Source organism: Tripterygium wilfordii, chromosome 15 (genome assembly GCF_013401445.1).
Source record: "Tripterygium wilfordii isolate XIE 37 chromosome 15, ASM1340144v1, whole genome shotgun sequence".
Taxonomy (NCBI): domain Eukaryota; kingdom Viridiplantae; phylum Streptophyta; class Magnoliopsida; order Celastrales; family Celastraceae; genus Tripterygium; species Tripterygium wilfordii.
Window position 1 is genome coordinate 9,576,419 of NC_052246.1, and position 13,312 is coordinate 9,589,730.

Genomic DNA, 13,312 nt, shown 5'->3' on the forward strand with positions numbered 1-13,312 from the left:
CCCTTGTGTTCATCATGGTGCACGCTTACCGAAATGTGCTCTCCAAGGAACGATGGCGGTAGCAATTCAAAATTTCAATGTGCACGTCAAACGCATTAAATGCTTGTCGTGTTACGATTGACACGTGTCACGACCTCTATCTGCAACATTTTGATCTTAGCATAATGGCATTCATACAGTATTACTGTCACTATAACTACTGTTCATATACCTAATATTCTTTGGATTTATTGCAAATGGCAGTTTCAGAATAATAGTTGCAGTTCTTTCAACTTTTCGTTTACATAGACTCTTGTACTACATTGAGTAAAGCTCGTACTTACAAAGTCGCCATCAAGCGTTCTTTTTACAGGTGTTAGTCATCGCCTCTGAATACAAATCGGTTACATCGAATGGCTAGCATGCTAGCGCCAATTCAGGCCACGGCAATAGCTTCACCTCAGTCATTATGCTAGCGCCAATACAGGCCACAGCTATGACTCCAAAATAGCTTCTACGCTAACGCCCACGCTGGCTATGTGCAACCTCAAACAAACGAGGTTGTATACCTTGTCACCCTCAAACAAACGAGGGTGTCCCCTGTACAGCTTCGAACAAAGAAGTTGTATCTCACCAGCATCAGTGAATAACATTATACTAGGTTACACACGCCTCTTCACAATATACTCCATCAGGATCTTCACAGAAACCAAGCATCTTGGATCGCCTCTGCTATACGTTTCATCTTCAATTATGCTCATCCCTCTGTTTCTTGTTCATTGCAGGAAATTCATTACGCAAACTCTCCAAGATGAATTTGTCTTCATGCTTAGAGAGTGGGGGACAATTGTAGGTGCCAAAAATGGTATGGCCCCACCTGGTCACACATCGACAAGATGAGCTGGATTGTCTAGGCCCCCAGGTTAACTATCACAGTTAGGCCCGAACCTAAAAGCCAATCTTTGGGTCCATATACAATCTAAACATTATTTGCTACGTAGTATAAACAGTATTCTGACACCAAAACTGTCATATTCTCTGACACTTATCTACAGGATCTTTATAGCTTTATAGACTGGTTACTTTATTATGATCCTTCCTTAGCATGATGGAACTAGGTGTCAAAGCATCCGCAGGTGTTGGCAACCCAGTACAATCGCCAGAACATAGTAATGGCGGCGCCACCTATAAGCGCCATTACTCGGACTACCTCACTCATAAAGCAGTTCTTGTCAGTCTAATCTACAGCCGATATTTACAGGTGTGACTGGCTCACATCCTTAGGTATGGCTTTCTTTCATATACGTATCTATTCATTAAATACCGCCTACAAAACTTCCATACTGTCATCGACACCTGTCTTAATTATGACATATTGTTACTTTACCGCTTACCCTGACACAACCGGGATAGTAGACTTTTTATACACTTCCTTCATACAATTTGGTCCAATGATATAACTGGAATGGATACACAATTCCCGAGGTCGATCCTCGTTCTCTATTAAGACCCCCCCTCTTTTCGTATGTGGGGGATCGAACGTTTTTTTAAAAACAAACTAGACAACACAACAAAAACACTTGCTACCAACTCCAGAAAAGACCTATTCAGACAAAACACCTAAGACTATAGCTGGTCTTCCATCTCCGACAAGTACTAACTTGATCGTCGGAGCCTCCACGACCGGCACCCCCCAAGCCGGTTAAGGAGCTTTCACGGTTTGCTTTGTTGTGAAACTTGCAGGATCCAAGGCTGTAAACGGACCCCACAGGAAGAAGGATAGACCTTTCAACTATTGTAGAAATCTGCTCCTACAATACACATTCTTGAGTTTTCTACCTTGGTCTTCATCACAGTGAGAGAGCACTTGAATAATTTTCCATTTGCAAATAAATTGCTGAATAGTTTAAAAGTCTTAAACTTTAATAAAGGCCACGGTGCCAATTAGAATTCTGCACTAGAATTGGTTAATCAAAGCTTGATCATGGTTGTTAAAAAGGGAAAAAAAATGACATCTGGTATGCCATTGTCTCATGAAACGTAGTCAAGACCAACAATTTCAAAGTAGAGTTAATTAAAACACCAAATTGTATTACCTCCTTTATGTTTAAATATCGGGATGGGGGATATGAGAGTGATTTGAAGTTTTGTCTTAACTGTTCAAAAGAATGGCCTTTTGCAGATCCGAATAGGTATCTGGAATTATGGGGATCGAGTAAATTGTTCAAGGTTGTCTGGTTATTGAATTTATTTTTTTAATTAGCGGTACGCTGACAATTGTTTAGGTGATCGTGGAGACCAATTTGATGCTGTTTTTGGACACGTACGCTTGTTACCATTTTTATCGAGGTAGGGGTTCTGATCTTCTTGGACTTCTAAATACTCGACTTTTCGTTTCAATATAAATTCTGGGATATTATTCTCCTTGTTTTCTACTTGCTCCTTGAATTCCTAAATGTCATTTGCATTGGGAATTATTAGTATTTTGTTGTCTCCAACTGATTGGTCTAGAGTTTGGTTGCGATGTTGTGATCAGCTTTGATTTCGTTATGATATGTAGGGGTTCTATATTTATTGCCCTCTAGTGTCGATATTTCTTTTATCATATGATTTCATAAATCGCTCATTTCGCTTGGCTAGTACTTGATATTCGTTCTCGATTATTTCGTGTTCCGTTCTTGAAAATCTTGGTCGTTACTTGTTTCGTCTTATCGTTTCGTGATCTCTATTCATTGATCTCACAATAGTGCACCTGTTGATAAATTCCTTTTGATATTGCTAATTGTTCTTGATGGTTAATGTGTTTTGATACTTGATTGGTTGTCTGGATCTAATTATCCTTGTTTTGTCAACTTGCGCGATTGATTCTCTTGACATGTAGACTTGGCATGAAGTCGTTTTGGCAATTTGGATTGCTAGAAAATGTTTTAAATAAACAAATTTTATTCTAAATCATTTTTTTACCTTAAAATAAAATATTAGAAATATTTACTATATTTCTTTATAAGTTTATGTGTAAATCACATAATAATATTTTGAATTTTATTAGGTTCTCCGTAGAGCCTAGCGTCATATTTTAGAAAATAGAATGTATTTTTCTAAACAAAGATTGCATCGTTTTGGGTGCATGAAAATTTAAATTGAAGACATGCATCATGATTGACTGGTTGGTTTGGATGAGTGTCGATGATGTAGTTGGCAATAATGCGATAGTATTGTTGTTTTCGTCTGAGTTATTGTGGAATTTGTGGTGTTGGCTTTGTTGTTATTTCCTTGTGGGTTATGGTTGTTGATAGCCACGTAATTATTGTCTAGTCAGATTGTGGTTGTGGTGTTGTGAGGCCTTGTTGTTGTTGTCTTGCTGATTGGATGTGGATGATTTATTGCGCTATGCGCATGGTATTGAGCACCACGGCCTCCGATGGTTATTTCGGACTACCTTGTGTTGCCTTTGAGATTTGTGGATGGTTTCGTGTGCCACGGCATTCGACGACTTTCCAGAGTGTCGTGTGCTGCTACCTTTGATATTTCTGAATGGTTTTGAGTGTCATGGCCTCCGATGATTGTTCCGGACTGCTGTGTGCCGACTTTGAGAGATATAGTTGGTTTGATGCCACGGCCTCCGATGGTTGTTCCGGATTACCGTGTGCTGCGTGTGATTGTTACATGGGATGGTTGGTTGTGTTGGAGACGTGATGTGTATGATTGCATGCATATATATAATGCTTGTTCATGTACAATATTTTGTTGGTATTGACTGTGAAATGACCATATTGAGTATTGTTTGGTATTTTTATCTTGGTTGTTTCGTTGTTACTCTGTGTTCAAGTAGATTTAATATACTCTTTATTTTGTTGGTTGTTTCGGTATTCACTTATCGTTGTTCGATTCATTTTGTGATTGTTGTGCACTCGGGTGCCTACCATATATGTATCTAGGGTTCTGTCAGGTACTTACCCTTACTGGGCTTAATAGCTCACCCTCTCTTTCTTTGCTTCCTCGACTTTCAGGTGAGTACATTGATGGTGACCAGCTTCCGACGGCATGATCTAGATACTAGGATCTGTCAGGTTATGGGTAGTTTTTGCTAGGTTGTTGTTGTTTAAGCTTACAGATATTGAATTTGGTTGGTTGTTTGGATATTTTTATCATTTATTTTAATAATAAATGTATTGTGAGGATTTTGGTAAAATTTTCTGTAGTCGAGGTTAGTTTAGTAATTTCATAGACCCCCCTCTGGGACGGGCTGTTACAATTATTGTCAGTAGAACCACCACCAGAGTAACCACCCATAGGCATATCACCTCCAAAACCTCCACCAACACCTTGATACATCTTAGCAAAATGAATCAATGGATCCAAGACGTATCACTCTACATGCATCCTTAAGCGACCGATCTCAAAGATGAAAAAATGTTGATAAAGTTTGGAGCACAAAAGATGTAGCCTAACACCTAAACCTGAGAATCCGGACAGAAGGTTGATGAAATAGATGCTCGATTTGCATTGTAGGATGTGAGGACAAAGAAACGCTAGCTACCATGCAACCATGGCGTAACCTAAGACGAAAGTAGATGAGAGAGAAGAATAAGATAAGCTCAGATGATAGAGAAGAAAAAGATAAGCTCAAATGAGAGAGAAAATAAAGATAGGAGATAGAAGCGGGATAGTAGTGAATTCTAGGTGGGAAATCTATCACTCTCAGCTATTAATTTTTTAATTGAAATCTATATGGCATGATGATGTGTCGTGCCACATAGATTATGTATGATTGTGTATAGCTACTTTATGGAAGTTAACCATTTTCGTAAAAACATTTCAATGTTGATCGAGATAATAAATTAACTATTTCAATTGAAATGTTGGTTGAGAGAATAAATTAATTAATAGGGTAAAAAAACTTGCAAGTTTAGGAGGGGAAAAAAGATGAAATGTATTCTACTTTTATATTTTTATACATTATTAGGGAAACTTATAACCAGGTCCGTTGATTAAAATATTTTAACCCATTGAGTCTAGGCAATGACGTCACCTTTGTTACTTCTAAAACACGATACGCACCATACATTCACATTACTTCGCAATGATAAACCTTATTATTTGATATCTCAATGTGTGTTCATAACCCATATGTGAACGGTAAAATTGACAAAACTACTCAATTTGTAAAAAAACAAAATCACAAAGACTACCCCAAAGACCAAAATGAGATTTCTTTTATATTTTTAACGCAAGACTCTATAAATAGAAAAATTAGTATTAATAGGGTTATAAATAACAAATTCATTGTCCAAATAAATTAACAATTTTTCCAAATCCTAATCCATGCACAAAATAGAATTATCTAAAATTTGTGGGAGGATAGTATTCCTATCAAAGAAACCGTAAGGGATAAAAGGTAAATAAAAACAACGAAAATGTTAAACATCCCTAGACTAAACATACATAAGTATACATAGAGTGCCACATATATATATGATTGAATTACAAAATTTCATTATATCCCCATAGATATATGGTTGTGGAGAGTTTCATAGGTTTGTGTGCCACTTTTCATCATTACATAGATGTAGGGCTTGGCATCGGGCCGGGCTGGGCCGGCCTGGTTTAGTTCTTCGGGCCTCGTGCCGGGTCAAACTGAGAATATGAGGCCCAGGCCCGGCCCGGCCCGGCCCATAGAGCTCGGGCTTCGGGCCCGGGCCTCGGGCCGGGCTCTCACGGCCCGTCACTATTCATCTTCTTTGAAAATTATAAAATTAAATTATTCATCATAAGATTCGAACTCAGGACATTTATATAAGAGAGTAATGAACTAACCAACAAGCCAAAGCCACTTTCATGTTATACTTGTCAACTAATTAAATTATTATCTTTACATACCACCTGTTATATTTTTAACACAATTAAATAATTTTAGTAAATTTTATATTATACACATCTATAGTTTTAAATAGTTTAATTTTATACTTATTTTATAAAATCTTAGGATTTTAAGATTTTATCAACATTTATGAGTAGATGGTCATATTATGGCTTTAGGGTTAGTGCTTATGTTTAGGGTTTAGGATTTAAGATATTTAGGTTTTAGGGCATTTAGGGTTTAGGGTTAAAGGTTTAGGGTTTAGGGCCTTTAGAGTTTTGGGGTTTAGGGTTTTGGGGTGTATAATATATATATATATACATACACATATATATTATATATTATATATACATATATATTACATATATATATGTATGTATATATATGCAGACAGTGCATGTATATATATATACAAATACACAGACAGTGTGCACTGTCTGGGTATGTATATATATATGTATGTGTGTGTATGTATATATATATATGTAAATATATACATATAAAAATAAATAATGTCGGGCTTGGGTCGGGCTCGGGCCGGGCCAAAATTGGCCCGAGTTATCGGGCTTCGGGCCGAGCCCGGCCCAAAAAATGGGGCCCAGGCCCTCCCAAGGGATCGGGCCGAGCTGCCCAGGCCCGGTCTACTTTCGGGTCGGGCCGGGCTTTGGCCCGCGGGCCCGGGCCAGGCCTAGGCCCGCGGGCCAAATGGTGAGCCCTACATAGATATTGTCTATCTTTTGTCCAAACCCCAACCATTTTCTCTCTCATTGTTAGTCTCTCTCCGATTTGCAAGCTCCGATTTTGCAAGTTATGGATTTAGCGCTACCATTTAGCTAGAAGCACCCAGTGTTGAAGCTCCAAGCACTAGTGTTTGTGGCTATTAGAACTGGTCTTGTAGTAATGAAGAGTTCCAGTGAATATTCTAGGTGAATACCACTGATTTAGATCTACTTTCTTTATGTATAGTTTTCATATGTAGACTGGTGTTCATGTTCGTGTAAATCGGTGTTTGGCGTTTGCGTTTTGAAAATGTGTTATAATTGGTTTCTGAGTTTTAACAATGTGAGTACCACTGATTTAGATATACTATTGCTCGATTACTTTTTTACAATGGTATTTCTCGGTAAGTTATATAAATACATTATATTTGTAGTTAGTTACCTGATATTGAGGTGGTATTACATTTTTTTATTAAGTTTTTTGGAGAGCGATGCTCAGAATCATATTTCGAAGCATAGTCAACTGCAACTTGGTGAAGGTGATGTAGAGCGATGCAGAATCATTTCTTGAAAATGCAGGCCAACAATGAGGGTTTTTTTTTCCTTGATTGGCTGGGATGATAATGGACGTCTAAGAAATATTTTTTGGGCCGACCCGCGAAGCAAGGCAACATGCCAAGATTTTGGAGATGTTGTCACTTTTATACTACCTATTTGACGAATAAATATGACATGTCATTTGCTCCTTTTGTTGGGGTCAATCACCATGGTCATTCGATACTGCTTGGATGTGGTTTAATATCGAGTGAAGACACTGCTACATTTGTATAGTTGTTTAGGACTTGGCTTGTTTGTATGACAGGTGTTGCTCCTCAAGGTATTATTACTGACTAAGATAGGGCTATGAAGAATGCAATTCAAATTGTTTTTCCAAATACAAGACATCGATTATGTTTGGCATATTATGAAAAAAGTCCCTCAGAAGCCAGGTTCTCACGAAGAGCACGTAAGCATAAGTCGTTTATTGGTTGAAGTGGTTTATGATTCACAGAGTGTTAGTGAATTTGAAGGTGATGTACTATCAATTGAACTTATAATTTATTTAGTAGTATGATTATAAGCATGTAGAGTGCAATCTTGTTGTTAGATAAGGTAATTATATTATGCGGTAGTATACTTATGTCAGATCTAAAACATTATAAATGTTTTGTTATTATAGTATAATTAGTTGTATTGGTAGCGCAATTCTTTCATATATTGTGTATCTAATAGTGTTTTTTGCTGCGCAGATTGTTGGGAGATGTTGATGTGTGTTACACCTCGAAGAAAATGCATGATTGACATCTTTGTATTTGGACAAAGAGATGTGGGTTCCAGTGTTCGTTAAAAAGTATTTCTGGGTAGAAATATCGACAACTGGTCGTAGTGAGAGTATGAACGCTTTTTTGAATGGTTACGTGAATTCGGAAACTACATTGAAGCAGTTTGTCGAACAACATGAGAATGCATTGCGGAAGAAAGTAGAGAAGTGTCAAGCTGATTTTTAGTCTTGCAACAACTCTCGTGTGCAACTTTCTATGAAATGGAGAAGCAAATACGAGATTTGTACACCGTGAAAAAATTCGGTGAGTTCCAAATGGAAATCATTAGAATAATGTATTGTGGCATTAAATCAATGGAAAGAGGTGGGTATTCTACTCAATATATTATATATGAAGATGTTGTATATAACGAAGGAGGTAGGAAGAAGATGTTGTTCACTGTTATGTACAATGAAGTTGACGTCATTTGTTCTCGCATGAGGTTCGAGTTCAAGGGAATTTTATGCAGGCATGCTCTGAATGTTCTGTTGTGCAATGATCATGTTATACTTCCGGATAAATATGTATTTAGGCGGTGGAGAAAGGATGCAAGAGGTCATATGCGGGTAAAGATCAAGTTTAAGGGTTGTATAGTGTCGACAGAGCAACATAGGTATGACACTATGTGTAAATCCTTCACAACATTGACAGATATTGCATCAGAAAATGAGGAATCATATGTCAAAGTTATATTATGGATTGAATCATTAGTGAGAAATATGACAGTTATCCAAGCTACACATCTCGTACCATGTTCAGCTGTTTCGAAAGATTCCATTACCAAAAGAAGTAAATGATGACCGCCTTATGTAATGAAAAAGAGAAGTTTCAAGAGAACATGCAATGTAGGTGTAAGTACATCAGGTGGTTCATTAAATCAACAAGAATCTGAATTTAATGCCCTAGGGATTTTGAACTTATTTTCATATGCTATATGAGTATTGTTGACTTTGCGTTTTTATGACTAATAGTAATTTAATATAGTTGAGACATTGTGTTTTTATGAATCAAAGTAGTGTACTACTATGGTGACGACGTGTTTTAATTAATACTTGTGATGTTTTTATATGTTTGGTTATGGCATACATATGATTAAAGTCATGCAATGTATATTTATATATGTACGATATGTAATTAAAAGTTAAAAAATGTAAATACATTATATAATCCCACGGGATCAAAATCAGTACAAAGGTTAGTTTACTACCATGATAATACTTAATTAATTACATGGGTACTACTTAAAAAGTTGGAATTGATTATACAAATATGCATCCCATGAGTACATTGGATCATTCAAGAATTGATGAACCAGTATTGACCTATACTGCAATATGTCCTCCTTGGTTAGTTTCTTACCAATGGTCATGTTGTTCATAAGTTTGTCAATGATGAACATAGAAATGACCCCATAATCAACTTTGCACATCACACAACAAATATATTTTTTTGAACAACATAAATATGTAATAATTGTGTATATGTTCATCAAGTTGTTTATGGTAACTTACGAACCATCGGCTTGTTGAGGGGTATCCTGCATTATCACAATATTATGTGGTCCACCATCACCTGATTTTGGCACTAAAGAATTATAATAGGTGACCTATAAATGTTATTTTGAAGAATATTATAACTTACTAATAATAGTAACACATATATATAGGGTTCAAGGAAAAAATTACCATTTGCTCGACATCTTTGAGGTATGGATCCTTAATTTTCTTACTCCTTGGGAGAATTGAATTATAATGTTGCCATGTTAAAAGATCTCTGTCATGAACAAGGATCGTCCAATGGTTGAGGACATCATGTGGCCCAGCAACATGTAGAGGGAATATCAAATATCTTAAATTATTCACATTCGTCATGATTGTGCTTGACAGATTTCGTTGAATAGATTTCTCCTTCTTCTCTCTTAGGAATGTCATGCTATTACTTGTCACCACGAATGACAAAAAGCTATGATCAAGTGAAGGAAAATTCTCTACCTTGGTACTTTGTATCCTCATCAAATGCTCAGAGTACGCATTGATAAGCTGCAAAAATATAACAGTATGTGACTTATTATCACAGTATGTAATGTATATACCACAGTAGTAATTATGTAATTTGCATATAAAGTAATTAACAACATTTAATGTGCAATACCACATTTTGTAATGTAATTACGACTCTAGTAGCGTAATAAGTAAGTAAATAATGTAAACAATTGTATGATTGACTGTACTATACTTACATTACTTGCAACCATTGACAATTTACCAAGGAAACAATATTGCTCCAAATGACGAAGTTTGTCCCATTCCATACCACAGTATTGAACACAAAGCAAGCAGTATATGTGGAATTATAATTGTGTTCAATAAAACATCCATATTGCAATAGCACATAAAAAGTTTAAAAGGAATGGTACTTACTCATCATTGTCAATTTTAACAATATCATTTAATCTTGACTTCTCTTCTGGTGTCATGTATGTGAAAATTTCTGAGATTTTTTCAATTCCTTCAGTTTTTGAACTTTTTCAATCGTCTTGACATCATCCAAGTTGCACACTTCTTTGACATTATCTCCGTCTTCATTTTTTTTTCTCTCTTTCTTGGACTTCTTTTAACATAATGTGCATATTCACAATCTGAATCTTCCTTTGTCACCATTTTCTTTGTTTTGATACCTATAACCATCAATGAAGGGTCAGGTGATAAATCTTCCTTGACATTCTCCTCCACACTATCTATTTCATTATCTGTCACATTACCCATCAACAATCCCCGCAATAACATGACTTCATCTATAATCCCTTCATTCTCATCAGAAAGTTTTTCTCTTGAACTTATTTCTTCATGCAAATAAGAGGTTAGCAGCTCATTCTCAATTTGCAATCTCTCCCTCTTCTTTATTTTGTCTGATCTATCTCGAGCCAAACCTTCAATCTCTTCCAATGTAGCAGCTTTTTCTTCCTCCAACTTTTTACTTTTCACCAATGCTTCATTTAACAGACTTTTCATGTCTTCAAGTTCAGCAAAAACTTTTTTAACAGGTTTGGACATATGAACCAAAGGAACATTATCTTCCAGACATGATGGTGAAGCTTGTGTAGTGTCATTGGGAAGATTTGGAGGTCCATTGCCAGAACTAGAACTACTAGACTCAATTGAGGCTGAATTTGTGAACGAAGCATCCGTATCAATGTCAGAATTTGAAGGGGGATGTTCATTCTGCATCAATTCTTTCTCTTCTTCATGCATAATCAATGCAGCTTCAAATACCTTACATGTCAAAATAATCATACAAGTAAGTAACGTAATTGGAAGAATATGTAATGTATTAACATAATATTAATCATCATTTATATATTTAGGTACTGTGAATTGACAAATATATAATGTAATAACACAATATTATAGTGTATCAAATAGTCAGAACATCAAATAATAATGTAATTAGCATGTACTACATTTTAAGAACTGAATACCTCATCGCTCTTAACTTTCTTGATGTACCGAATGTTGAAATCCATTGGCCATCCTTTAAGATTCTACTTTAGCAGCCTTGGGAATACAGTAGAGTGAATAGGGTTGACGACTCTAGTATGTTCACAAAACCAGTACTGGAAAATGATAAAATTTTATAGTAAGATATTGATAAAATAAAAACATGGGAATAACAAATAAAGCATTATATTGGTTTGTTATCGATAACAATGTCACACAACCGGTGACCTTTGAAGGTGTTTTGTAGTACTTCTTTATCGAGTCCATGAAATTATCAAATATTACCTTAGCCCAGTTGTATTTCTTAACATTATCCAAGTCTTCAACAATCTTGATGAATGCCCAGGGAAGGTGGTATGCTCTTGCTGAGAAAAAGAGTGTCAAGCACGTGTATAACATCAACAATCATGCAACATCATCAGAATCTTCATCTGACTCACCCTCTAATGCTAAATCAATTGCATTCTTTATATTCGAAGCCTTCATGTTATTGATGTGTAAAAATCTTCGATTTACAAATTCAGATTCAACTAGCTTTTTCTTCCTACCAATCCTCAAACGCCTATTGTCAGACACTACACCAAATATTATCATAACATCATTGTCTGTTAAATCAACTTTTCTACTTCCTAACATGAAGCAACCCTTGCTGTCATTATTTGAGCAAATGTTACTTCTAATTTTTTTTTTCTCTTTCCTTGTTTTCACATCAAGTTCATCATATCTAATGAACTTCTTGAACATAAGCTAGAAGGGAGTTTTCCGGAGACTCCCTTTATGCCTATTTCTCAATTGCAAATTCTTAACTAGCAAGGTGATACCCAATAGACTGAACGGAATTGCACTTTCTTTTCCTTAGGCTTCACATATTTAGATTTTGAAGGACTACTCTTGGCTGCTCTTATTTTCATCATCCTGTATTATTTAAGATAAGGAAATGTAATTAGCAAATTAGTAATGTAATAAAATGGAACTGATATGTTATTAAGAAAACATCCAACACAATATTATTTAGATAGTAATTTAATAAAGCGGAAATGAAGTTTGATTGTGCCAAAAAATATGTAATGTAATTGTGTTAGTAAACTGAGCATAAATTACCGTTACTGTAAAGCAGAGTAACTTCAAAAGTAGTGTTATACGGCAAAAACTTGAGCATAAATTCTTAAAACGATGTGTTATAGGGAAAAAAAAAAAAACTCTACCTTTCAGTAATCATAAGAATGGAACAACATGGCTACATGAATTTTTAGGTCAGCAATTCTTTAACAAAGTATAGTTACTTCAAAAGTAATGTAAGGCCAAACAGACCAGCCCATAAAATAGTCACAAAAAGCGTAATAGGGGAAAAAAAACTCTACCTATCAATAATTAGAAGAATAGAACAACATGGATAAATGAATTTTCAGGCAATAAATTCTTTAACAAAGTAGAGTCACTTCAAAAGTAACGTAAGGCCGAATAAATCAGCACATAAAATAGTCACAAAAAGTGTAATAGGGAAAAAACTTTACCTTTTAGTAATCAGAAGCATGGAACAACATGGATATATGAAGTTTCAACCCAAAGATTCTGTAACAAAGTATAGTTACTTCTAAAGTAACGTAAGCCCGAACAAATCAGGGCATAAACTAGACACAAAAAGCGTAATAGCATGTATATCTGAACTATGAACAATCAACATCATGCAAGAACAAATATCTTGTAGTAGAACACCACTCAACAATGCTCAAATGCAAATACGCAAAAATATATAACAATATAGTTGATTTGATTCATAAAGATGAGAAATGGGTCTGATTTTTTACCTTTCAAATATGTGATTCTTTTAGCTTGTGATGAACCGCCTTACCGTGTTGTTCATGCGAATTCCACCGAGAAGATTTCTAGCCGACG

At 35.7% G+C, this 13,312-nt stretch overlaps 1 protein-coding gene across 1 annotated transcript; it reads left to right on the forward strand.

Moving 5' to 3' along the window:
- Positions 1-8,140: 8,140 nt before the first annotated feature.
- On the forward strand, positions 8,141-8,716 carry LOC119979855 (protein FAR1-RELATED SEQUENCE 1-like). The gene has a single exon (XM_038822479.1). The coding sequence runs from the start codon at positions 8,141-8,143 to the stop codon at positions 8,714-8,716; it is 576 nt and encodes a 191-aa protein (XP_038678407.1).
- Positions 8,717-13,312: the final 4,596 nt, after the last annotated feature.